This window comes from Herpailurus yagouaroundi, unplaced genomic scaffold, assembly GCF_014898765.1.
Source record: "Herpailurus yagouaroundi ecotype Mexico unplaced genomic scaffold, PumYag 196, whole genome shotgun sequence".
NCBI lineage: Eukaryota > Metazoa > Chordata > Mammalia > Carnivora > Felidae > Herpailurus > Herpailurus yagouaroundi.
The window spans coordinates 20,597,329-20,620,881 of NW_024412427.1; the positions used below are offsets into that span (position 1 = coordinate 20,597,329).

The 23,553-nt window shown below is 39.2% G+C and overlaps 1 protein-coding gene across 2 annotated transcripts in view; it reads right to left on the minus strand.

The window, feature by feature from the left end:
• Positions 1 to 17,794, minus strand: part of TMX4 (thioredoxin related transmembrane protein 4) — a 45,471-nt gene extending 27,677 nt beyond the window's left edge. The window contains exons 1-2 of one of the 2 annotated variants that reach the window (XM_040447659.1): positions 17,442 to 17,794; positions 5,419 to 5,534 (exon numbers count right to left, since the gene is read on the minus strand). In XM_040447659.1, coding sequence (XP_040303593.1) covers positions 5,419 to 5,534; positions 17,442 to 17,614 — 289 coding nt within the window. In that variant the 5' untranslated portion in view covers positions 17,615 to 17,794. The remainder of the gene's footprint in view (positions 1 to 5,418; positions 5,535 to 17,441) is intronic. The other variant, XM_040447658.1, reaches the window with a different exon arrangement.
• Positions 17,795 to 23,553: the final 5,759 nt, after the last annotated feature.

Sequence of the window (23,553 nt, forward strand, 5' to 3'; positions counted from 1 at the left end):
TCAGGAAAAATTTTAATTTCTTCTTAGCAAGCTTATCTTAAACGTGAAAGCTTATCTTAAAGAAAAAAAGAATTAAAAGATTATAGAAAGAAAAACTACATCAGGGAACTATATTTTGATATGCAAAAACACAATAGAAATTATTTAAGTTAAATATTTAAAAAATGGAGGTAGCTACCAGCTTTTGTTCTACCATTATTAGCTGTGCTACTTTGGGCATGTTATTTAACCTCTCTGAGCCTCAGGTTTCTTAGTAATATAGAGATAAATAGTTCTCTCTAGAGTTGTTATGAAACTAAAATGTATATAAGTGCCTAACAATTATAGGTTGAAGTAAATGCTTAACTAAATGTTAGTTATTATCACCAAAAGAGTAGCAGAAGGAAAGCAATAAAAAAAAAAAAAAAAAAAAGAACTAGCCTTACCTTTGAGACGGAAATAAAGTTGTCAATATAATAGAATACAAAAGACTAATTTTTATAATTATCAAATTAAAATATGAACATTAACTGAAACACAGTTAACTAACAGCTTTTGCTGTTAGTGTCTTAAACATAATGCTTATTCTTGACCGTGGTGGGAGTCTGGTTTACCTCTAGTCTAGTGAAAAACCATCATCCATGGGTGCTCTATGAGCAGCTACTGTTTTCCTGTCCTTGACAACTAAGCTCATCTGCCTGGAACAGAAGTTTCAAGTACATACTCATTACACTGACTTTCCCAAAGAGCATGCAACTGAAATACCTATTGCCTGCCCTATGTAGTATTACACAGACAATGTAATCTGATCTAATCTAAGGCCTTTCCTTTCCTTGACTTCTACATCTCAGCTGTAAAATGCAATGTGTTTATAATCCCCAATCTTGATAATTCTGAAATCTTATTTTCTGTTCAAAATACCTACAAAAAAAATCTCTTGTGAGATATACCCCTGGAAGAGTTACAGGCATGACTAAACGCACGCATAAACACTTCAGAAATTCTTGCTTTCACTTCTTTTTAAATTTTATTTGCAAAGAAAAGAAATGAAATTATGCCTTACTAGCAGTGTTGGCAAGGCAGCCCTGATGAAAGTATATACCAATGGAGATCTGTGACCAAACACCAATCTGTATACGGAAATATCCAGAGGTGCCTGGGTGGCTCAGCCAGTTAAGCATCTGACTTCAGCTCAAGTCATGATCTCACAGTGGTGAGTTCAAGCCCCACATCAGGTGAGCCTGAGCCCCACTTTTCTCTCTCTCATGGGATTCTCCTTCTCATGGGATTCTCTCTCTCTCCTTCTCTCGCTCTGCCCCTGGCTCACTTGTGCCCTCTCTGTCTCTGGAAAAAAAGAAATCTAGTAAAATGTTCAAATTGGGGAAATGTATTCAGGATGTAAGACTTTGTAAAAATGAAGTAAATACCCAAAGAACTTTCAAGAATAGGGTCAAGCTGCCCTGGAGGTCTGCCAATGAGTCAGTACAACCTAAGCCATGTCTCTCTTCATTTGGCTTCCAGGACCCCCTACTCCTCCAGCTCCTTCCTACCTCACCTGCTTCTCTTTTTCCTCTGTTGGAACTAGCTCTTTCCTTCTACATGTTAGACTTCCCTGGTTCCCAATCCCCAAAACACTTCTCTGGCACACCCTCCCTAGGCGATCTCAATTCTTCCCCTTCTTTTAAATACCATATACAGTGATGATCCTCAAATGTATATCTCTAGCTCAGCTGTATTTGGTTTTCTATTGAACATCTTAAACTTCAACCCTTTGGTCTTCTCCATCTTCTTTCTTTCCATCAAATGCTACAGCCAATCTATAAAGAAATCCTTTTGGATATTCCAGCCAAATGTAGTATCTCAACTCCAATCACTCATCACTGCTGCTGCTTGTCCGAGCCACCATCATCTCCACTTGGGACTACTACATTAACCTCTAAACTTCTTGTTTCCACTTCTGACTTCCTACAGACAAGTTTTCATGTAGCAGCCAAAGCAATTCTTTCAAAACATAAACCATATCATGTCACTCCCCTACACAAAACCTTCCAGTAGCTTCCTTCCTATCATACTAATATCTAAATTCCTTGTCATGGCCAAGAACACCCTGCATGGTCTGGTCCCTAGCTACCCCTCCAGTTCTGTTTATCTTGAGTATCTCACTGGCTATCATATGGTTCCTCAAATAAGCCAAATACTTACCCCTGCCTGCACATGCCATTTGCTCTGCCTGGAATGCTCCTCCTCTATGGCTTGTTGAAATTCACTTTCTCAATTTGTCAAGACATCTAGTCAAACAGTCCTTCCCTGCACATCCTATATAAAAGAGTGGCTCTCACAATTTTTTACATTTTTATCCTGCTTTCTTTTTCTTCAAGTCCTTACTGCCACCAGACATTAGTTTCCATTTTACTCTCATTATTATTTATCTCCTTCACTAAAATGTAAATTCCATGGGCAGCCAGGTCTTTATATTCCTTATTTACTTGTATCATTTATCTATATCACTGTCATCTAATTTTTATAATGTTTATTTATTGTTGAGAGAGAAAGAGAGTGAGCACACAAGTGGTGGAAGGGCAGGGAGAAAGAAGGAGACACAGAATGTGAAGAGCTCTGAGCTGTCAGCACAGAGCCCGATATGGGGCTCAAACTCATGAACCGTGAGATCATGACCAAAGTCAGATGCTTAACTGACTGAGCCATCTAGGCGCCCCTGTATCACTGCCATCTAGAACAAGACCTGGTACATGGTAGAAACTCAAATATTTCTTGAATAAGTACATTATTCTGAAACCCTTTTAAAAGATTAATTGATAGCATTAGATTAAAAAAAAATTTAGAGAGAGAGAGAGAGTGTGCACACAAGCAGGGGAGAGGGGTGGAGGGACAGAGAGAGGGAGAGAGGGAAAGAGAGAGAGAGAATCTTAAGCAGGCTCCATGCTCATTGCAGAGACTGAAGCGAGGCTCAATTCCACGACGCTGGGGTCATGACCTGAGCCGAAATCAAGAGCTGGCCACTCAACCAACTGAGCCACCCAGGGGCCCTAACAGCATTAGATTTAATAAAGTATAAAATAAAATAGTATAATCTGAAGTGAAATATTCTTTAGGCCACTCAATCATGTGTGTGGAATTTTGTCTCATAATTTTTATTTATGAGTTACAGTTTTTAAATTTTTACTATTTAAAATAATTCTAGAACTTATACTTTAAAACTTGTTTTAATACATAAAACAATCATTTTTTCCTTTTTTTGGACTTTGTTTCTTCGCTATTCCTAAAGAATACTGGACCAAAGACTTTTTTCCTTCTTCTTTGATAAATATTTCAAATATATATAATTTACATTTACATAAATAGTATGAGTCAATGATAAATTTGTTTTTAAAATATTTCATTATAATAGATTTCTCTCTACCTTATCAAAAAAGCACTCAATCCATTCACACTGGAAATAGTAGCTGTAAATCTACATTTTAGATGGAAAGACTATATTCAGTTAACCTTTAGATTTGTGAATCCATCACAAAGTTAATTGTTTAATTCTTTTAACTCAAATCATGCTGTGAATTCACGGCAGGTACACCAAACGACTGAAATGTGAATAGGCCAGCTGCATTTCCAAGAAACACATCATCAAATGTATCTTCTGCCCACTAATTAGCAAGGCTTACACCTGATTTCACTGGACTCAAACTACTAAAAGACAAAAACAAGTTTACAGCAAAAATGTAATTGCAATGACATGACTTCCAAATGGAATAACTCATTCTAATAGCCCAAACCATGAACAGTAAGTATAATTGTCCAGCTCTAAATAGCAGATGGGCAGAAATGGATTTGATTTAAATGATTAAAAAGGTGGAGGCTTGAGAAGTAATGACTTTAACAGAAATCTCTCTCCAGGGGTTTGTCAACACATTCATCTTAACAGACACCATCAGTTTTCCTGTCCAAGTAATTGGTAATTCATTACTTTGTGTTTTCGCACTCACAGTTGTTTCAGAAAAGTAATTGCTACACCTCCATGCCTACCTTCTTTTTTCCCTTGTAAAGGGAAGAGAGAGACAGAGTATGCACAAGCATTGGGGGAGGGGCAGAGACAGAGAGAGAGAATCTCAAGCAGGCTCTGTTCACAGTGCAGAGTCCGACTTGGGGCTCGATCTCATGACACTGGAATGATGACCTGAGCCAAAATCAAGAATCGGCAGCTCAACCGACTGAGCCACTCAGGAAACCCTTACACAGTTATTTTTAAACTACAAATACTACTTGTGTGTATCTTTTCAGAATTTAAAAGTTTCCTCTATTTCTCTCTTTCTTTTGAAAAATTATATCATTAACAGCTAATAAATGTAGATGAAACAACAGAATTAGAAATTCACCATTCTGGAACACACTGAAATATTTGGTTCGGGTAAGATCATCATTTGGTTCAGGTAAGATCATCAACGCCATGCATCACCCCATAGATTATATGCTAATCACAAAATGGGGTCTTTTCTTTACAATGGAGATGTTTAATGTCATCACCTTAAACAAGTGCTCAAACGCAACATCACTAACGTGTCTTAATATGTGTGATATTTGTCACACATATTGGTCTTTTGGTAGAATACAATTTAAGTCACAGGATCACCTATGAAGTACTCTTGGCCATAAATGTCTAACCTGAATCATGTCTCTAGACCAAAATTCAAGTTGCAGAAAATATAAGAATAAATTAAATGTTCCTACAGAGAAACACCTAGGCAAATCCCCAGCCTGTTCTCTTCAGAGTATCAATGTCATGAAAAAAAATAGGGGACTATTTTCTAGAATGAGGGAGACTAAAAAGTATAGCTACCAAATTCAATTGGTGAACCTTGATTACACCCTGGTTCAAAATGGGAAATAATGAAAAAGATTTTAATATACTTAAGTACTGAAGGGTAAAGTATCATGATGTCTACAACTGATTTTCAAATGACTCAGCAAATTAATAACAATATAAAATATATATATGTCAACACCAGCATACATAGACAGACCCAGATATGTTAACATGTTATCTGTTGATTCTAGATGGTCAGTTCATGGGTACTCAATATCCTAGCCTTTCATCTTTTCTATATGTTTGAAAAAATTCAAAATAAAGGGGCGGCACCTTGGTGGCTCAGTTGGTTAAGCGTCCGACTTCAGTTCAGGTCATGATTTTGTGGCTCCTGAGTTTGAGCCCTGCGTCGGGCTCTGTGCTGACAGCTCCAAGCCCAGAGTCTGCTTCAGATTCTGTGTCTCCCTCTCTCTCTGCCCTTCCCCGGCTCATGCTCTGTCTCTCTGTTTCTCTCTCTCTCTCTCTCTCAAAACTACATTTTAAAATAAATAAATACATTTAAATAAAAAATTCAAAATTAAAAGTAATAAGCTTTTGCATTTCATGTCCCACATGTACAGCACCTGGCTCTTGAATGACGTCCACTTTGCCCACACTGATTTGAAGTGTTTCACCGTTCCTTGCAAATGTCTCCCATTCTGAGTCAGTCTGCTGGCAGGACGGACACCAAGGGGCATAACTATAAAAGAAGAATAGCTAATCAATATCATCAACATATGAAAAAAATCTGTAAAACAAAATAAAGAAATAAGTTTTTAACTAAAGGGAAGCACAAGAGCAAGCTTTTCCAAAGACACTTGACATAGATAAACAGAAGCATATTTCCCTGCTAGAATCTAATGTATGAATATCAATTCCCCAGGAAAAACTTAGCCAAAGTTTAAGAATATTTTCACAAATTACTACAATACATAAGATATTTTATTTCAAAGTTATTCTTACAATGAACCCAAATTATACTACTTTCCAGATAGCTTATGATTTTTCAGGGTCAAACTATTTTCAGTGCCCCACTAATGGCAGACAATTTTCACAAGGGCCTCTTTAAACTAGGCAAACCAGTTGCAGACCCATCAATGTGAGATCCGATGGACAGAAGATGTATTGCCAGTGGGTGCCCCCAAATGCAAATCATTTCCAAAGATATGTGGCAGTCAGAAGCATTCTCAGAAAGTAGAAGCTATAGGCTAAGTTGGCTAAATGACACTTTCTTAAATAGAAGAGGAATTAGAAATAAACACTTGGGACTTCAACCAGAACTCTGTTTTTTTACATTATTTTTTTCATTCAACAAACATGATCTAAGCACCATTCTAGAAACTGAGGCCACAACCGTGAACAAGACAAATGTGGTACCTCCTTCCTCCTTGTGGACTGCATCACCCACAGATGAAAAGAGGTAAACATAGGGGTAATGACATTCCAAGTGGCAAATGCCATGACTCAATGTGGATGCTATGGGACACTCAGGAGCTGGGTGATCTCAGAGGACTCACAGAGAAAGGAGCATCCATGCTAAGATCTAAAGTAAGAGTAACGGGCAGAGAGGGCTCAGGGAATGTTCTAATCTAAGCAGAGAGAACAGTTAAGTGTGAAGGATCAGAGTACTGACAGGACAGGACGAAGGCATCATTCACAGCCTTTAAAAATGTTGTATGAGGAGTTAGGACTTTATTCAAAGCTCCATTACCTATACTCTAAAAAGTGAGAATCATAACCAGATTTACATTTTTAGAAAAGTCACCTGGCAGCTCTTTGGATAATGGATCAGGGAAGGATAAGATGGAAGGAAGCAAACTGGAAGGTTAGGCTGTCATCCTGGCAATATGTTAAGGGCCTCGCTTTGTTCCTATGATCCTAGAAAACATCATATAGGTCATAAAGCTCTAACACAGCCAAGATTTTATATGCAGATGTTAAAATAGGAATCCATAAAAGTTTCCTGTTTAGAAATATAGTGGATTTAACAGTGTCTCTTAAAAAGATATATCCAACTCCTAAGCCCCCATACCTATGCATATGATCTTATTTGGAATAAGGGTCATTATACATATAATTAAATTAAGGATCTTGGGGTGTGACTATCCTGGATTTAGGATAGGTTCTCACAAGAGAAAGAAGAAGGAAGTGTGACACAGAGAAGAAGGAAGGCCATGTGAAAACACAGTCAGAGATGGGTGTTATGCAGCTACAGGCCAAGGGAAGCCACGCTGGCTACAAGAAGCTAGAAGAGGCATGGAACAGACAGTCTCACAGCGCCTCCAGAGGAAGCCACCTTGCCAACATTTTGATTTTGGAATTTGGGTCTCCAGAATTGTGAGAGAGTAAATTTCCATTGTTTTAAGCCACTAAGTTTGTAGTAATTTACAGTTGTCCAAGGAAACTAATACAGAAAGGAAGATAAAATTTGAAATAAGAAGAGATTGAGATCAAATATGCCTTATGAAGATTTTAAGAGTTGGTCAAGCTATGCTTATTATAAACTATTGTTAACAAACAGTAACATGTGCTGGAAATCCATTTTAAAGTACTAACATACGGGGCGCCTGGGTGGCGCAGTCGGTTAAGCGGCCGACTTCAGCCAGGTCACGATCTCGCGGTCCGTGAGTTCGAGCCCCGCGTCAGGCTCTGGGCCGATGGCTCAGAGCCTGGAGCCTGTTTCCAATTCTGTGTCTCCCTCTCTCTCTGCCCCTCCCCCGTTCATGCTCTGTCTCTCTCTGTCCCAAAAATAAATAAATAAACGTTGAAAAAAAATTTTTTAAAAATAAAGTACTAACATAGGACACAAGTAAAAGGAAAATATTTACAGAATAATATCACAAAAATACATTAGTACAAATGGAGAGATATTTTGTTTTGCTGAATAATACCCAGACGGAAAAAGCAGTAAATAAAATTAATCAATGCTCACAAAATAGGACACAATGCTCACAATGCTCACAAAAAAAATCACTGGACACTGAATATTTTGGGATGCCACCAACTAGGCATATTTTAAAAATCTGCTTAAATGGGGTGCCTGGGTGGCTCAGTTGGTTAAGCATCCAACTTTGGCTCAGGTCATGATCTCACAGTTTGTGACATTGAGCCCCATGTCAGGCTCTGTGCTGTCAGCTTGAAGCCTGGAGCCCACTTCAAATTCTATGTCTCTCTCTCTCTCTCTGCCCCTTCCCTGCTCGTTCTCTGTCTCTGTCTCTCTCTCAAAAATAAATAAACATTAAAATTTTTTTAAAAATCTGCTTAAATCTGTTTAAATTATACTTTAAAAATCCTCAACTCAAGTCAAAATACTGAGTGGATAAATGCAATAGGTATTTTTAAAAGACTTGATATCACTGATTGTTTACATACAATGGGTGAATATTAGAGTAGGTAAATTATTCCACCAAGGGGTAGAGGGCAGGAGATATAGACGAACCAAGATTGGCTGTATGTTGATACAACTGATAAATCTGGATGATGGATGATGAGGGTTCATTGTACTACCCCTATTTTTGTGTATTTTTAAAATTTTCCTAATAGTTTTTTGTCGTCTTATTGAAGTATAACTGATATATAACATTACATTAGTTTCAGGTACAACATAATGATTAAATATATTTTTTAAAAGACTTGATTAAATGGAAAGATATGCCAAGTTCTGGATGGGCAGGCTCAGCATTGTGAAAATGTTGATTCTTACCCCCGATTTATTTTCCATTTTATTCCATTCCCGAACTATTTTTACAAAACAAGGCATCTATTATTTTTATGTTAGGAGAAGAAAGTGGTGGGGGAGAAAGAGAGGTAGGAAAGAATGTCTCCCAAAGAATGAGACAGGAACACCTGGGTGGCTCAGTCGGTTAAGCGTCTGACTTTGGCTCAGGTCATGATCTCACAGATCGTGAGTTCGAGGCCCGCGTCAGGCTCTGTGCTGATAGCTCAAAGCCTGTAGCCTGCTTGGGATTCTGTGTCTCCCTGTCTCTCTGCCCCTGTCTACCCACCTCTGTCTCTCTCTCTCAAAAATAAATAAACATTAAAAAAAAAAAAAAGAATAAGACAAACACACATGCACACACAGGGAAAAAATGTCTTAGGAAAGGAAATAAAGGGGAAAAAGTGTTAAATGATCAAATTCTGTAATAAGATTTGGCACAAAGGTGCTGTTAGGTCATCATTTACAAACCCTTTTATCTCAATCTGGGCGGAAGCATGCCTATAAATGCCATGCAATACTCAATGCAATGATGCATACAAACCAACTTTCCTGAAAAACAGTAACAAACTGAAAGTGGGCAATATTTTGATCTTTCACATTATGAGGAGGTTACAGGGGGTTAAAAGTCAACATGATGGGTTGCATTTACTTCAAGACAAGTATTGAGATTAGGCCCAGCCCAGCAAGAGAAAGGGCTGTCCAAAGCAAGGCATGCATTTCTCTGTCCAGCCAGGCCCCTAGATGCAACCAGACTTAAGCACAATTTTTCACCCTCTCTAAGGATTGTTCATACTTCTCTAGAGGAGTAGAATAGCCAATTCCAAGATGATTCTAAAAGGTCATTAATCTTCTCATTACATCTCACTGTCTAGTCCCTGAGATCCCAGAGACACATGTGGACCAGAAGACATGATCCAAGAACAATCCACTGACATCTTTGAACATAGCTGATTTTAAACATGTGAATCTCTACATTTCCAGGGCATTGTATATACCTGGTGCAGTAAGTGCTCAATAAATATTTGCTGAATAAATGAAAAAATTAAAAAACATATATAGTCTTTATTTGAGAAAAGTCATTTTCTACATATTTGAAAAACATTCAGGGGTGCCTGGGTGGCTTAGGTAAGTGTCCAACTTCAGCTCAGATCTTGTAGTTCTTGAGTTCTAGCCCCATGTCGGGCTCTGTACTAACAGCTTGGAGCCTGGAGCCTGCTTCAGATTCTGTGTTTCCTGCTCCCTCTGCTCCTCCCCTGCTTTTGTGCACAAGCTCTCTCTCTCTCTTTCCCTCTCTCTCTCTCTCTCTCTCTCTCTCAAAAATAAATAAATTTAGAAAAAACCCGTCATATGGCAGATGTTACTGGGACAAGCAGTTGGTAAACTTTAGGAAAAAAGAGGACATTTTATTATTAAGTATACTTTGACAGGCATTTCTGTGTATTAGATAAGAGTACTGCCAGAGGATTCAGCAAGACCAACCACAAATTAACCATGTGACTTTGGGCAGGCAGCTTAATACTCACTCCATGCCTCAGCTTCCTCAACTGCAAAATGGGATAATAACACCAGCTACCTTAGAAGGTAGTTGGGAGATTAGATGACTTATATAAAACAGGTACATGTTAAGAACAATTATTAATACCAATTACATTTCTAATACACTGTTTGGTTTCCAAGACACTTTTATGATACATTAGCTCATCTGAACCTTACAACCTCACTGTCAAACAGACAATGCAGATTTAAAGGACCTAGCTTAAGGTCACCTAAGACCACACAGAGTAAGAACCCAGATGGAGCATTTAGTTTTTGTTTTGTTTTTTGAGGGGGGTGCTTCAGGGGAAGAGGGAGAAAGAATCTCAAGGAGCCTCCATGCCTAGCACAAAGCCTGACTGGGGCTTGTTCTCATATCCATGAGATCATGACCTGAGCCAAAATCAAGAGTCAGATGCTCAACCAACTGAGCCACCCAGGCTCCCCCCCCATCTTTTTTTTTTTTTTTTTTTTTTTTTTTTTTTTACATACCAGTCCCTAGTCTCTAGACAGGCTATTATATAAAGTGGGATTTGGGTAACATTGATCCCTAGATATAAAAATGACACTGAGGTTATTTTAGATATTCCATTTTTTATGTAGCTGCTACCCACTGGACTGAGGGACTATGAATGCCACTATTTCTGAGATTTAATCAGAGCTATTTGTGTTGGAGTGCACCAACATCATTCATTAACTTAGTGCATTCTTTGGTGGTAGAAATAAGGCAGCTCTGAGTCTCTGGTGTGGGAATTGGCCCACTGTTGTTTCAGCTTTTCAAATTATTAGTATTCTTTTGTATCTGAAGGACAATGATTTAGATGGTAATTTAGAACCTACTACAAGAAGGTTCTTCAGGGACCAAACGAATACAAAGAAGAAAAGTCATGACTTTCATGTGCTAATGCGCTCTCTGTGTCTGTGTAAGTACGCGTATATAAATGTAATCTTTCTGTACATACGCATGATGAAAATCATCAGAAAGGACTGATCACGATCTTTATTTATATTATTTAAAACTAGTTCATAATGTCAATCTTCTAAGAACTGTAAAAGGGTTGACCTGCCATAACTGTCTTTTACATTCAAATTAATCCTTCTTTAAGAGCCTCCAAAAGGAATTAGAACCTTTACAGTCATGAAAACTATATGACAGTATCTTATCTATTTAAGCTTTTCCCAGGTGCCAGGGGTATATAAAATTAGCAAGCTTCATAAACACATTTAAAATGCCGTATGGCTAAAACACAGACTTGAATATTAATCCAAGGTTTTTAACCACTTTGGGAAACAAAATTCTAAAGCATGTTTTCGTCATTCATGTTATGCAATTCATGCATAAATTATACTTAGTTTCTGTTATATGTAAGGTAGTTGAAGGCCTTTGATTACTTTGATCTCATGAACCAACTGAATTTGGTGTGAGATTTCATTAAGTACATGAAACACATCAGAGAAAGAACTTAAATACATTTCCTAGAAATAAAATTTTACTAACACTACATTTTTATTCTCCCAATAATGTGCAATTTTTCTTCTTCTGTTTTGGCCCAAATTTCACCAGTGTGTCCCCGTACATTCTCTTTTCTCATCCATGCAGAGATGAGATAGACAATGACTGATACAGTCGATTTTCACTTAGAACTTATTTTGCCCAAAATGCTCAAAAGAATATGTGACAATGAAGATGAAAGAGGTAAACTAGGGTCATTTTTCTATGCCTTAATACATGAAACTAAATCAAAATGTCTTAGCTGATGACTTAACTACATCAAGTATCATTCTTATATCTGGAAAACATGGGAAAACTCATAATAATCCAAGAGTTGGAAGGCTTATATTTAATTCGATTTCTTTAGAAGATCATTTCTAGGGCATTTTATCATAAAATGTAGAGAAAAAATAAAAATGGATAACTCCACAAAAATCATGTTATGTGCTAGAGAAAACAGAATTCACTCCATGGGGGCTCCTGGGTGGCTCCGTGAGTTAAGCATTTGACTTCATCTCAGGTCATGATCTCAAGGTTCTTTAGTTCAAGCCCCGTGTCAGGCTCTGTGCTGACGGTTCAGAGCCTGGAGCTTGCTTCAGATTCTGTGTCTTCCTCTCTCTCTCTCCCCACTCACGCTCTGTCTCTCAAAAATGAATAAATGTTAAAAAAAAAAAATTAAGAAGAAAAAAAAAAGACAAACACTCAATGAAAGCAGGGACTGGTATATTGCTTATACTGAGCCAGAACAGAGCCTGGCAGGTCCTGGACCACAGTAAATATTTAATACATTAATGAACAAATGGGAGATGATAGTGACTCTCCTTAGTATCTAAGACAATATATACAGGTGTTACCTCAGTGATACACTTGAGGAAGCTCTTGATTAAAGGAACAACTAGTCTATTATTCGTTTACTTAAAGTATTTATTGAATGTGATAGTTATTAAGGCTCTGGAGATAAACAGGAAAAATAAAAAATTTCTTTCTCTACTGAAAAGTTTATTGTCTAGAGAAAGAGTCAGAGAAGCATATAAATTAATATATAATTATGAGTTGTGATAAGGGCCAGGCTAGGTACAAACAAGGCAAAGTGAGAATTTTCCTGGGTGGTTGGGGTGCAGAAAAGGCAGAGCACCTGTTTGGGTGGTGAAGAGTGTCAGGAATGAGCATATAGCAATAATGCTCCTCATCTGGAGAATCTAGAGACGATAAAACCATGGGCGGGTCATTGAATCCCACAGGGAAAAGGCCTCCCTTAATGGTGCACCCTTCATGGTGCTGGCCAGCTGACAGCCTAAGTATGAACCGGCCAGGCTTTGTACCTTCCTCCCATAGTTCCCCACTACTCTCCTAGGTTTGCAGCAGGAACTGCAAAGCTCAGGCCTGCGTTCTAGTTCTGGCCTTGCCAATCACTTCCTAAGGATCTGGCCTTGGCCAAAGCTTTAACCTTTTCAAGTTTCATCTCCCCTAGTTAATGAGAATGCTAACTCTGCACCAGACTGCTGGGATGATTAAATAAGACAGCATTCAGGACATGAAATGGAAGCAATGTAACTGTTTACTGTGATTGAGATGATGATGATCATAGAGGTGATAATGTGGATAACCCTTTGTGGAAACAATCTGAAATTAAATATTTCTATGTTCACTTATGAGCTATTCTTTTTCATGTTTTTAAATACCCATAACAGTATCCAGGGCAGTGGTTTTCAATCAGAGACATTTGGGAATGTGCATAGGGAATGGAGATGATTAAAATTTTTTTGATGTCACATGAACACTAGAATGTGATGGGTAGAGGCAGTGATGCTAACGGTTCTGCAACAGGCAGGCCATCCCCACATATCAAAAGAACTGTCCAACCCAAGATGCCAACAGTGCCCTGATGAGAACCACTGCTGAATGCCTGACAGAGAAGAAGCATTCAGGAAACATTTGCTAAATAAATGAATGCTGTATCTGCTATTTATTTCCTTCAGAGCACAGTAGATTGACAGTCCCTTGAAATCAAAGAATGTCGTTCATTCATTTTCATCTTCCAAGACCCCCAAGTCTAAACCTGAAACATAACAAGCATTTAATGACTATCTCTTAAACATTCAATCCACACATCACTATACTCTATTAAACTTCAAAAAATTATGACTATCTGACAAGCTAAGGTGATGCTGCTTGAAGACATTCTCCTCGGGAATAAGAAGGATTTTGGAAAAAAAGTACTAAAACCTAGAGGTTCTAAGGATATAAATGAGGCTTCCCTCCATCACAGTGACTAATTTAAATTAGAATCAAGTCAGAAAAGGTAGTATTTTATAAAGATCTATAAGCTTTACAGAGGTAAATTAACCCAAAGATATACTTTTCTTCTGAATATCAGTTTAAAAGTAGGCAGGTCAGGGCCCCTTGGGTGCCTCAGTTGGTTGTGTCTGACTTGATTTCAGCTCAGGTCATGCATGATCCCAGGGTCATGGAATCGAGCCCCGAGTTGGGCTCCATGCTGAGTGTGGAGCCCAGTTAAGATTCTCTCTTTCTTGGGGCGCCTGGGTGGCTCAGTTGGTTAAGTGTCCCAACTTCCGCTCAGGTCATGATCTCATGGATAGTGAGTTCAAGCCCCACACTGGGCTCTGTGCTGACAGCTCAGAGCCTGGAGCCTGCTTTGGATTCTGTATCTCGCTCTCTCTCTGTCCCTCTCCTGCTCACACTCTTGTCTCTCTCCCAAAAATAAGTAAACATTTAAAAAAAAAAAAAAGATTCTCTCTTTCTCTCCCTATGCCCCTCTTCCCTGCTTGTGCTCTCACTATGTATATAATAAAATAAAATAAATATTTTTTTAAAGAAAGCAGATCAAAATTAAGCTACTTGGATATCTACTTATTTCTTTGGGGTGGGGGGGGAAACACCAGAAAAATATATAGAATGTACATTTTTGTGTGTCAAAAGAACAAAAGCGGTATTCTCAAGAACTGATACAATGGGAACCAAAAAAGTTTAAAATAGTAAAAGGTTGCAAAGTAACTGAATAAAGGATAGTATGAAACAATGGAAATAGGAAAAAAAGAAAACTTCAGAAGGTATTCTAAGGATTATATATACTCTTTCTTAATCCTGAGAAAGGGCAAACTTTTCATCAGAGGTTAGGATTAGAAAAGTACAACAAGCCAATCATAGAGACATGGCAGAAATAGGGATTAAAATTATAAAACAATATATGAAAGCAAACAAGAAGAGAAAAACTGAATATACAACAAGCATTAAAGAAAATGCAAATAATAATGGGATAATTTTTCAGATTTTTTTAAAAAAAGGTTTCAGAATTGAAATGGTGAATTACTACAAATATATATTTTAACTGATATTTCCCCTTAACAGAGAAGTGCTTTTTAAACACTGAAAATTCAATTGCAAGTTTCCAAAAAAATTGACTGTTTTTAAAACAAATAAAATATAACAAATTAAATTTCATAACAGGAGCAGAAAACACTGCTAGGTCCTTAAAAACAACTAAAATTATCAATACCAATATAACCAAAAATTGTATTATAGGAGCTTTGTATGAAGTGGGATATGAGAGAAAAAAATCCCAGAAGAGAAGTAGGATATAAGCAAATGAACAAATGTCATTCACAGTAATGTCAAATTTTTCATACTATCAGAAAGTCTCCTAATTGCTTCTTTAGAAAAGTTAAATGCATCATCTGTAGACCCCTCACAATCTCCATTTATTATGATCTGTTTACTTGAAAAAAGTGTTGAAACGGTAGCTAGTATTAACACATTTGGCTTTTCTCTGTTCTATACATCAGCAAAAAGATTCTGATAAGGCTATTTGAGTGAATTCTTAGAACTTTATGGTAGGCCTGTAGTGGTTGAGAATATAATGAATTTTATATTTTTTTAAGTGTTCAATTTTGTGAAAGGGAGGAAAGGGGGTATCACAGATAAGAGCAACAATATTTCTTCACTTTCTACACTTATTCTGAAGTGTACCCAATGAAAAGGGAACTTCTAAAATGATCTCAGGCACAATACAGCTTACTTCTGGGTTCTAAGTCCCATCTTTCATCACAGCCCAACATATTCCATGTGATGGACACATGGCAAGTTTAGAGCAATTGGTTACTATGTCTGGGCTTGAACATTTATGAAAAGTTTAATTTGACAGTCGACGTAGCCAAACATACGAGTTGTTGGCTGTTGCACTTTTACAAGCTTCACATGGCTTACACTCACCTGAGCTTTAGCTTGTTTAGTTCTTTTACTAAGAAAAAAAAAATAGAGAGATGGTTATTCCAAAAAGGAGCTATAAAGGAGTTGAGGCCTTTCTGTTTTGACCTTCATCATGTACATACACAAACTCAGTTTTAATCAGAAAACTGGCATCTAGAAAGCTCCACCGTATAAGCACCTACTTTCAAAAAGAACTCTTTGTAGTACTAGCTGACAAAATGCAGTCTAAAATCTTACAATTATTACAAACATGACAGTCTTGAATAAAGCTCCACTTACGTGAAAAGCTTCTCTCTTAAATGGAAAATGACCTCTTCATCTTCATCCTCCTCATACTAAACTCATTAAGTAGTTTAATAAGTGCTTCATGACTACATATTTCCTTAATCATTTCACTGGTTCATTATGACACCAAAGGTATTTTACTTTCAGGTCTATCACCTTCTTTGTGGACAAAAGGTAAATGCATGTTTGAAGGGGTAATGTGTACTATGTTCTCTGAACAGCGTAATCTGCTAAGAGACTTGTAACTTTGGGCCCTAATCTCACGCTGAGGTTTTCTCTCCATACACATCTATTTGCAACCGAAATTGAGAAAACCAAAATGTGGTCTTGGACAAATAAAGGAAAGATCCAATTCTGTGTGTCTGGGTCCTCAAGGTAAGATTAATGGCCAAACAGTAGTGATCAAGTATGTACATGATCTGAAACTACAGTCTAAGGAGATAAGGTATCATTTCTCCAGATGTTCTTCATATTCCCCACAAGCTCACCGTGATGGTCTCTGAAGCCTGTTCAAACATCCTCCCATGGTCTCCTTCAAGGCTTTTTCCAAAGGATCACTTTCTTCCTAGAAGTTAATTTTAAGCCATGTGCCTGTTCCTAACTCAAAACTGTATTTTCCCATCTCCTTCAAGCAAAGACACTATCCACAGTTTACCTTCTATTGTTCAAAAGAGGCGATGTACTAATGTCCCTTTCTTTATTACAGTAGCACAATTATCTACCCAGAAATCTCTACCTCTAAAAATGATAAGGAATATCAATATTTATTTGAAATCTTGTTCTAAAACTTCAAAAACACCCCATCTTCCTGTTTTATTTTTCACAATGACATCTCGGAGAATTCAAAATGAAAACCAAAATACTTTGCACTAGCTCGTGTGCCCTTCACGGTCTGTAATTATCCATTCAACAAATACCCTGCGTAGCCCGTGCTACGTATTTGTACTGCGCGTTAATTTCACTGAATGGCAGCCCTTTTCTCTTCGTACACACCTGTACCAAAAGCACGCGATTTTCTCACAGATTTCCTCCATTTCCCCCGACTCCCCTTGGCACGCTGCCCACCCCATCCCTCAACTCTTGCCCCCGCCCCCACCACCAAAGGCTGGGGGCTTAGAAGGCGAGGGGGGCGGCGGGTGCGGAGAGAGGCGCGATGCTCCGCACCCGCAGCTGTCACCGCGGAGGGCCTGGCGCGCATGCGCAGCGTGAGCAGCCGGCCCCCGCGCGGCGGGCCGCGGGGCGAGCAGTGGCGGAGCCCAGCGGGCGGTGCGGACTCCACAGCGGCCCGCGCGGCTCTGGGAGGGCGGGGCCCAGGGGGCAGTGTGGCGTGCGGGACGTGCGGGCACACTCACAATTTCAGCATCCACTCGCCCTCCATCACCAGCGTCCAGTTGGAGGCGGTCATGGGCCGCACCCAGCTCCGCTCCTCCGGCAGCGCGGCCTGCGCGGGGCCGGCCTCCTCCGCCACCGCGACCCGGGCGGCCAGGAGCGCCGTCAGCAGCGGGCCCCAGCGCCCGCCCGCCATGTTGGCGCGTGGAGCGAGCCTCCTCGGCAGGGGACGTGGCGAGAGGAAGCGATGGGCCCGGAGCCTCGCTAGCTGGCAAGCCCGGGCCTTTCCAGGTAGTCGGAGGTGGTGCCGGGCCGCCCCGCCTCCGCCCCGCCGCAAGAACAGTCCCAGCTTAGAAGGCGGGCAGTCAGCACCGCCTCTTATCCGCCTGGTCCCGCCGAGGCCACGCCCCCTCCCGCCTCCCCTTGCCGTTGCCCGGGGTGTCGGTTGCCTGGGCAACGGCCGCCCTTTCTTTCTGACACCACTCCCCCCTTCCCCCCCCGAAATAAACAGATGACCCAATGTTGCCTAAGTTAGAACAGGCGCCTCATGCACCCAGGCTCCAGTACTGAGGTTGGCGCGCGTGGGGTTTTCTAAAGAGAATCGCGGCCAGTAATTAAAAAATTCACCCCCTATTCAGTGGCAGCGAGAATAACAAGAATGGACTGCAAAGTAAACCTATTTATAATGAGAAGATGGGAGGGTGTTTGGCCATGGCCTCTTGCTGGAAGGGAGAGGAAAATTTAAGTACTCTCTGCATGTGTATATTGAAGTATCACTACCTTATTGGAGGTAATAGTGAAACCGGACTCTGCAATTGTATCTTATTAATTTAAATTTTAAAAGAAACTTTTAAAACATGAGTACTAACATAAAATGAGTCAGTGAATAAAAGACTATTGGCAGTTGGAATTACATGGGTCTCGCACGGCTCTTGGCTACAGTTCATCAGATCTAAAATGAAAGTAGCCTAAATGATTTCCAAATTTCTTTGCAGATACACATTAGATGCATCTATACCTTGAGATCACCACACCCTGAGTATGTATGACTGAGTTACAATTAGAAGGTGACTGAGCTTTTTCAAAGTGTGCTTTATAAAAATTTGCTAGCTGTGCAAAGCATAAAACTGAGTAAAGTGGTCAATACATGGTGAAAAAGTGTGATTTCTATCCTGGGTTTACAACAAAGACCGCTATAAAACTAACAGTACTGCAGGGCATATGAGCTCAATCTCCAATCAGTACTTATAGGAGAGATAGGTTTAATTTTGCCTTCAGAGAAGATCTTACTTTAATAAGGTGTTAATTGGTAGTATCTCAATTCTATGTGGAGCTAGCCCTTATAAAAATATAAGACATTTACGATCTATTGTAAATTTGGAAAATGTTCTTGCAATAAATGTTACTAAGAATCACTGTTATTGCCTACAGATCAATCCTATAAACTCATTAGAAAATATTTTGCTTATAAAAAGAAATTTCATACACAGGAATTCTATCATTCTTTTCATTGAAACTTTTGTATATGATATGTGATTGGTAGAAAAAAGACTTAAAAATAGAATCTGCTATTAAGGAGTGACAATTTTGGGGGCAGCTGGGTGGCTCAGTTGGTTAAGCATCTGACTCTTGATTTCAGCTCAGGTCATGATCTCACGGTTCATGAATTCGAGCCCTGGGTCAGGCTCTGTGCTAACAGCTCAGAGCCTGGAGTCTGCTCAGATTCTGTTTCCTCCTCTCTCTGTCTCTCCCCTGCTTGCGCTCTGTTTCTCTCAAAAAATAAGTAAACATTTAAAAAAATTAAAAAAAAAATAGAAATAACGATTTTGTTAATTTTGTTGGGTGTGATAATGGTGTTATAACTATATTTTTAGAAGTCTTTATTGCTTACAGATAGTAAAATACTTATGTGTGAAACAATCTGGTGTCTAGAATTCACTTAAAAATACTCCAGAAATAAAATTTGGGGGATGGAAATAGGATGGATAAACATAAGTGATACAACATCCAATCTGTGCTGAAGCTAAGTTCATTTTTGCTTTTCTCTACTTTTGTGTATGCTGGAAAACTTGCAAAATTTAAAGTTAAAGAGAGTATCTGGAGGCACAAAGGAAACTCATTGCTGAAGCTCTTTCTCTTTCTAACATAAGACATGTATTCAAGGATTGCATTTCCTGGCTTTCAGAGTAAGTCAGTAGGAAGAAATATAGCAAGAATGTATGGGAGCAAAGGAGCAAAAGGGTTGCACAGAGCAGGGTAAAGGCAACTGCTGTCCAGTGATTGGTATCTGAGCCTTGACACTTCTTACCTATGTGACTTGGGGCTAAAACTAGTTGCCACAGGGTTTCTATTTAAATGCAGGTAATAATAGAACCTCCGCATAAGGTGGCTGTGAAGTTTACATGGGGTAAATATAATGCCTAGAACATGGTATGATTAATAAAGTTTATGTCTTGTTATCTGGAGGCAACAACATACTATAACACTTCTAAGTCTGTCTTTCCTAGATTAATGTCAAATTTGCTTTTCATGGTACACAAAAGCCTTCGCAATCCAGCTTCAGTCTTGTCCACTTTGCATGCTGCCATTCCCACAATCCTCTGCCCCATAGCTCTATTCCCCATTCCCCAGGCACATCAGGAATCTGCTGAAGTCTTTGGGAGTGTGACTTGAGGTCACGTTGACAACCTGCTTCCCTTTTCTCTCTAGGGTTGAAGAGGGAGTTAAAATCCAAGTGTCCTTGTCTCCTTCCCCAGATCTGCACGTTTCTCACCCATGCATCACATTTCTGTCACAGGATATTGGCCATTCCTGAATTTACTGTGTAATCAACATCACATTAATCTAGTTATAGTCATTGTGTCCATAGAAAACCTTGGTATGCTGGCATTTTTTGGGCAAAGAGTTAGCTCCCTGCCTGCCCCTTTTTGTAACTTCACTCCAGTTATCTCCTCTTTCAATACCCTTCCTCACCTACCCATTCTGGATGACAAAGTCTTTCGACAGAATCATGTGTGGATCTTTCTGAGTCCATGGCCCAGCAGCGAGAACCTGCCAAAGAACTAGTTTGCGAGACTAGCACCTCCCAGAAGAGCAGGGAGGGGTACCCAGCAGTAATGATGCCACAGCCACTGTCTCATTATATCCATGACCTCTAAAATAATAATAATAATAATAATAATAATAATAATAATAATAATAATGTACTTGTATGCCCTGTTGCTTTTCATTCTGCTCAGAACCCTCTTCTCTAGTAGCCTAGTGAATCATTATTCAGCCTCTATCATGTAGCTCACATTTTACCTCCATAGCCATAGAGAATTAGCTGCTATTTCTTCTCAGATCCAATAGCTTTTCTTCCATATAACTTGGCCACACCCCTCTTTTGTATTATAATTACATGCACTTATGACCCTCTTTCCCCACTACTCCAAAGTTTAGTGCTTTGCCTTATTTATCTTTGTGTGTCCCACATAGCAGAATACCCATCTCCTAGGGGTGAAGGAGTAGGCAGCCTCCCACATGGCCCCAGTATCTCTACCTCCTGGTGTTTAGGCCCTTGTGTAATTATCTTCCCTTGAGTGTGGGCTGGGCCTAGTGACTCACTTCTAATAAACAGAAAAATGACAAAAGTAATGGGATATCATTTCTGGGACAAGTTTACAAAAACTGGAACTTCCATCTCTTTATCTCTGGCTTGCTCACTCTGAGACTCTGTATGGAGAGCTCCATGTGACTAAAGGAGGCCTTCAGCCAACATCTCATGAGGAACTGAGTCCTCGATTCAGTAAGCTTGGAAGAACTTAATCTTGCAAATGAATAACCACGGAAGTGACCTAGAAGCAGATCCTTCCTCTCCTCTTGAGATGACTGAACCTCATGAGTGACCCAAAGCCAGAGGGACAAGCTTAATTAGGTCCTGTAACCCACAGAGAGTGTGAAGAAATGTTTTTCTCTTTGTTTGTTTTTGTTTTGTTTTCTTTAGTTGGCTCTATGCCCAACATGGGGCTTGAACTCACACCCCCTAGATCATGAGTTGCATGCTTTCCTGACTGAGCCAGCCAGGTGCCCCATAAATGTTGTTTTAAGCCACCAAGATTTGGTTGGGGTAATTTGTTACACAGCAATAGGGAACTAGATCAGTGCTCAATCCTTTTTATGTGTAAAGTACCTACTGACAATTTTAAGAAGTTTGGTCCCTGGTACTGGGAGAAAGAGCTTTTACCACTAGAGCAGTTCGAATGGTGATACTGTGGGGCAGCTATAGTCACATGAAGTATACGGTTCCTACCCAGAAAAGGAATTTTTTGGACTGTGATGAGGGGACACTATAGCAGGAGAGAGAGAGAGAGGAAGAATGTGATAGATGCCTATCCAATTCCCTTCTCTTTCTCAGCCTGCAGAGGAGTATGCTTCTACACCCCCTATGCAGTGTAAAAGTTCTGGCTAATGGGCTGCAAGCCAAAAGGATATGTATATACCACTTGAAGACTGAAGCATTTAATCTCTAATGTGAGACCCTCCAGTGGAAGCAGGAAGCTCCTACTGTCAAACTTTTAGAGAAAAGACACAGTCTAGGAATCTACAAGACCAGAGAAGCCTAGGTTGCTAAAATGCCCCGCGGAGAACTGTTGCCCCTGCAGGTCCCCTGGATTTTCAATGGATTTTACATTGGCAAGAAATACACTGTCATTGTAAGAAAATTATGAGAAACTTATTCAGGTTAGCTATTACTCCATAACTACCTCAATATCAAGTCTTATGGTTTTGAGGGCTGATGGGCATGGTTGGGTTGTTTTTGCTTGGGTCTCTGCATATGGTGAAAGACATTTGGAAGCTAAGGCTAGAGTTATTTGAAATCTTTTGCACTCTCATATCTGGTACCTGGCACAGAATGGCTGGAACAGCTGGGGACAGATGAGACATCTCTCCCATCCATACATCCTCTCCTTGTGGCTACTTAGGCTTTCCTTCATCATGACAGTCTCAGCGCTGTCATACTTTCTCTAGAGTGAGTTTCCAGAGACCTAACTGGAAGCTGCACTGCTTTTTAAGACGTCACTTCAGAAGTCTGAGAATGTCAGTCCACTACATTATATTGGTTAAACAAACCACTTAACTCCAGCCCAGATTAAAGGGAAGAGGACATTACCCCATAACAAGAAGCAGGAAAATAAAGTGTGGCCATCTTTCATCTATCAAAAAGTCACCCTGAAAACTTGGAGTTATCACTGAAGGATCATGTAACCCAGTTCTGACTAACCCAGTATCTTCCTTTTAGAACTTGGTCAAGAATAGCTGAGGGGGTGTTTTGGGGTGATATTTCCAGAACGCAGCATAGGAACTACCTCTCCCCTTTTAACTTTTGTTAAAGTTGTATTAGGTGTTTATTTGTTGTATTAGGTATTTATTTGCAAAAAGAAAAATTAGGTATTTATTTGCAAAAAAAAATGTATTGGAAAAAATGGCTTTAAGCCATTGGGAAGCTATACTCTTTCATGCCGTTTTATTTAAGTACTCATGGGACTTCGCAGGATTTTTGTTGGGCTTATTCCAAAAAGATTCAAAAGAATGTAGTAAGATTTATATAAACATACTCATAAAGGTGAGCTATCTTTCATACTCTGAACTCTTTTTACACATTGAATAATGAATTTAAGAAAACAATTTACCAAGTGAGATAAAAGTATATATTCCAATCCATATCTGCACATATATTTAGAAACTTTTAATGCATAATAACAAGCAAAGACCTTCCTAAAATTGGCAACTCAGGACTTGATATCAAGAAGATAATGCAATGAGAGATAAAGAGAATATATTCAGATTACGAACTCTATAATAATAGGGTAAGTAAGTAATATACAACAGTTTCCTATTGAGGATGGTTAAACCAATATAGAAATATTAAATAAGCTATGTAGTGCTGTAAAATTAGCCCATGAGGTAATAATAGTACAGGAATTTAATTACACAAACAGATTTGCTAAATGCCTTACAGGAACAAGAGGTGGAGGGGAAATTTAAATAGGACACTTCCTAGAACAGATGGTAGGAGAAACCATGAAGAATGGAAATACATTGAATTATCCCAGGTTAGTGACTAGAAATGAATTCAGAAAAAGGATAAATCTC